Source organism: Pygoscelis adeliae, unplaced genomic scaffold (genome assembly GCF_000699105.1).
Source record: "Pygoscelis adeliae isolate BGI_AS28 unplaced genomic scaffold, ASM69910v1 Scaffold622, whole genome shotgun sequence".
NCBI lineage: Eukaryota > Metazoa > Chordata > Aves > Sphenisciformes > Spheniscidae > Pygoscelis > Pygoscelis adeliae.
In genome coordinates, this window is record NW_008824297.1 from 42,104 (window position 1) to 45,285 (window position 3,182).

General features: G+C 55.2%; 1 protein-coding gene across 1 annotated transcript in view; it reads left to right on the forward strand.

Annotated features, from left to right (window-relative positions):
• The first annotated feature begins 649 nt into the window (after positions 1–649).
• DRC7 (dynein regulatory complex subunit 7) overlaps positions 650–3,182 on the forward strand; it is a 13,586-nt gene continuing 11,053 nt past the window's right edge. Inside the window, 4 exon segments of the mRNA XM_009318852.1 lie at positions 650–783; positions 1,213–1,387; positions 2,292–2,417; positions 2,997–3,182. The exon segment at positions 2,997–3,182 is cut by the window's right edge and continues 1 nt beyond it. Coding sequence (XP_009317127.1) covers positions 650–783; positions 1,213–1,387; positions 2,292–2,417; positions 2,997–3,182 — 621 coding nt within the window.

The following is a 3,182-nucleotide window of genomic DNA, read 5'->3' on the forward strand; positions in this document are numbered from 1 at the left end:
CCCCCTGTCCCGCCGCCCCCCCCGGTGCAAGGTCTGTGCCTGCCTCTCGCCGTCTCCTACTCGCGGGGTCAGCCTGACCGCAAGGAGGGGGAAACAAGCAGCCCCCAACCTCCCTGAGATGTAAATAAATAATATAAGCAGCCCTCTGTCCTTGGAGGCTGCTGACTCCGCTGCAAAACATCCCTTCAAGGCCCCGGAGCGGCCGGCCAGGCTCAGTGCAGCCCGCAGGCTCTGGCACGGGCCGTCGGCAGGTGCCCAGCAGATTCCCAGAGCTGTTTTCCAGCCAGCAGCCCCCCGGGCAGGACGGAGGACGCCGCATTTCCACGGGCCCGGGAAACAGGGGACGCACCATGACCTGAGACCGAACGCGGGGATGTGCTGTGCCCTGCCAAGCCAGGCTCCCCCCGTTCTGCCGTCTCCCCCACACTTGGGGGGGCCCAGGAACATGCAGCCGCTTACTTACCAAGCCCAACCCAAACTCAGATTCAGTGCTCACCCTTTCCTGTCGCAGACATGGGAATTGCGCTTCAGCCGTGCTCACGTACTAGATCACTGCGGCCTGAGTGCGAGTGTTGCTATGTCCCATCTGGGTCCCACCCCTGAATTCACCCTGGTGCGTGCATTTCTGTAGTGCACAGGAGGAGGCAGAATGGAGGTCCTGGAGGAGAAGGAGGAAGAGGAGCAAAGAGAAGAAGAGCTGAAGGCTTTGGAGATCAGTGCTAAACTCCAGGACTCGGAGACAAAGGCGTCCATGGAGCAAATCTGCATCCCAAGTGATGTACCGTAAGTCACGTATGTCTGTCAGCTACTGGGATGAGCAGAGATGGTCCCTTTGGGGTCCACGGGGAGATTGCACACGTGTGGATGGCACGTGTGGTCCCCTTGCACAAGGAGGGGAGTGAGCGAGTTTTCCGTGGCTGGTGAGTTTGTCCAAGAGTGGGCACGTGTGAGTAAGACGATAACTCACCTCATTGTACGTTCATTTGCTGCTGTATCATGACACTGTATAAAGATCCCCTGAGCTTCTGGGTATATGTCAGCTTGCCATCACTCCAGAGAAGCTTGGCTATGTCAAAATCATGTCCTTGGATATGATCCCCGTTTTTTCCCTGGGAAACAGGGAGCCCCTGCCATGTTTTGATAGCAGGTCATCTTGCCTGAATTGCTCCCGGCTTATTACCTGTGTCTCTCTGCCTCCCCCTGTCCTGGAAGTGATTTTGACTGGACCTCTATTGACACGTCCCAGTTACCGTCCTCGTACAAGACAAATTCCCTGAAGGAAAAGAAGCTACTGCAGATCGCTGACCACTTCCTCCAGCAGTACGCTCACCTCTGCCCTGACCGCAAGCTGCTCTTCCTCCACCCGGTCAACGAGTGTGGCGTGGAGGTATGGGGTGGTGTGGGGCTGGGCCGCAGCGCAAGGGACACTCGGCTTCCACAGTGCCAAATGCTGGGGAAGGGCAGCAGCCCTTCCTGCCCTCCCCCCTGGCCAAAGGGAATGGGAACCCGCTTGCTGTGCCCACAGCACCCCGAGCAGGCACGCAGCACCCTGAGCAGGCACGCAGCACCCCGGGAACACCCTGGCTGTCCAAATCCACAAGTGCGTTGTACCATGCACATGGTGGTGGTGCCATGTAGGCTGCAGGCAGCTCGCAGCCCTGCAGCGTGATGCTTAGGAAACAGGAAAGACCACAGAAACATAAAGGAAAGTAAAAGAAACACATGAAATAGATAAGGCTCGGGCTCAGTCACAGATCCACAGAGTCTGGATCCAGAGTTAGGTCTTATTCTGAACTTCGCAGAAGTTACAGGCAAGGAAGTAAATGTGGAAGTTTGTGGTCTGGTTTTGTTTGGGACTGGGTCCAAGCTGCACAACTGTTGTCTAGTTCTGGACCTGATGCTCCCCCAGGCATCTGGAATTGCTACTTTGGACCAGCTTTCCCCAACGCTTATTATATCATTAACATACAAGGCAAAAAATGCTGGAGGACGTAAAAGCTGGAAAGGGCAGTAGCTATTTGTCTTGCTTGAAAGCTAAGAGAAGAACTGGCTCGCATCTGTAGCGTGTCTGAGATGAGCTCGAAGTTTTAGCCACAGACAAGCAGGCGGCCTCTCAACCTCATGCAATTTCCATCTCGGAACAGGTGAGGGGGGTTACTGACGCTGTTGATATGCTCTAGGGAGGTCCTGAATGAGAGCTGCAACATCCAGGGGTGGTCTGAGGATGGCTTTGGACAGGAGACTCTGCCAGGCTTCTGTTGGCTAACCAAAGTCCTCTTGTTGCCCTACAGAAGTTTGTGAGCACAACGGTGAGGCCAACTCTGCTGCCTTATACGGAGCTGTACCACTGGGATGGCTGTGCCAGCTTCGTCTCTGATTACCTCACCGTGGAGCCCCTCAAGTCCCCTATCACACCGGTAAGAAAGGGGCTGCAGTCCCATCAGAAACAGCCCCGTAACGGAGGTGACAGAAGGGCTGCTCAGCAGGACGCAATGTGGAAACCCCAGTGGCTGGGATTACAAAGGTCTTTGACCCCTCCATCATCCCCTCATTACTTAGGCAACCCCCCGATTTTCCCAGGCCCTGTGCGCTCTGTTTGGATCTGTAATCCCAGTACAGGTACAGTGTTGTTCCTGTCAAGCAATTAAGCACCATTTCTACAAAATTGGGCCTGACCCTGCTCTCAGTCACCCCAGATGACCAGCTGGTCTGCTGTGGGTTGCAATGGCTGACAAGCTTCCCCTCCAAAGATGAAGACACCTCCTGCCCTTCTCTCCCTATGGTTAAATGTCACCAGATTTGGGGTCAGAATTTCCCCAGATCGCTTTGGAGGGGACTTTTGGGGTCTGTGGCTTATGTGGGAATTTTATATAACAGATTTCCTATGGGTGCAGAGCCCAGGGATGTGGGCAATGCCCTCTCTCTCTCCTGCTCTCTGCCTGGTGCGTGTTTCAGCTTCACAAGAGCACTGTGAACACGCATCTCTCTTTTTCAAGCCCAGTTCACTCTATTCCCCAACCACCATCCTGAAATACCAGCGAGGGAACTGCTTTGACTTCAGCATGCTGCTGTGCTCCATGCTGATCGGGGCCGGGTATGACGCCTACTGCGTGCACGGATATGCCACCCGCGAGATATGCACCCTGGACGAGACGCTGGAGCTGTGCCCACTGCTCTGAAAG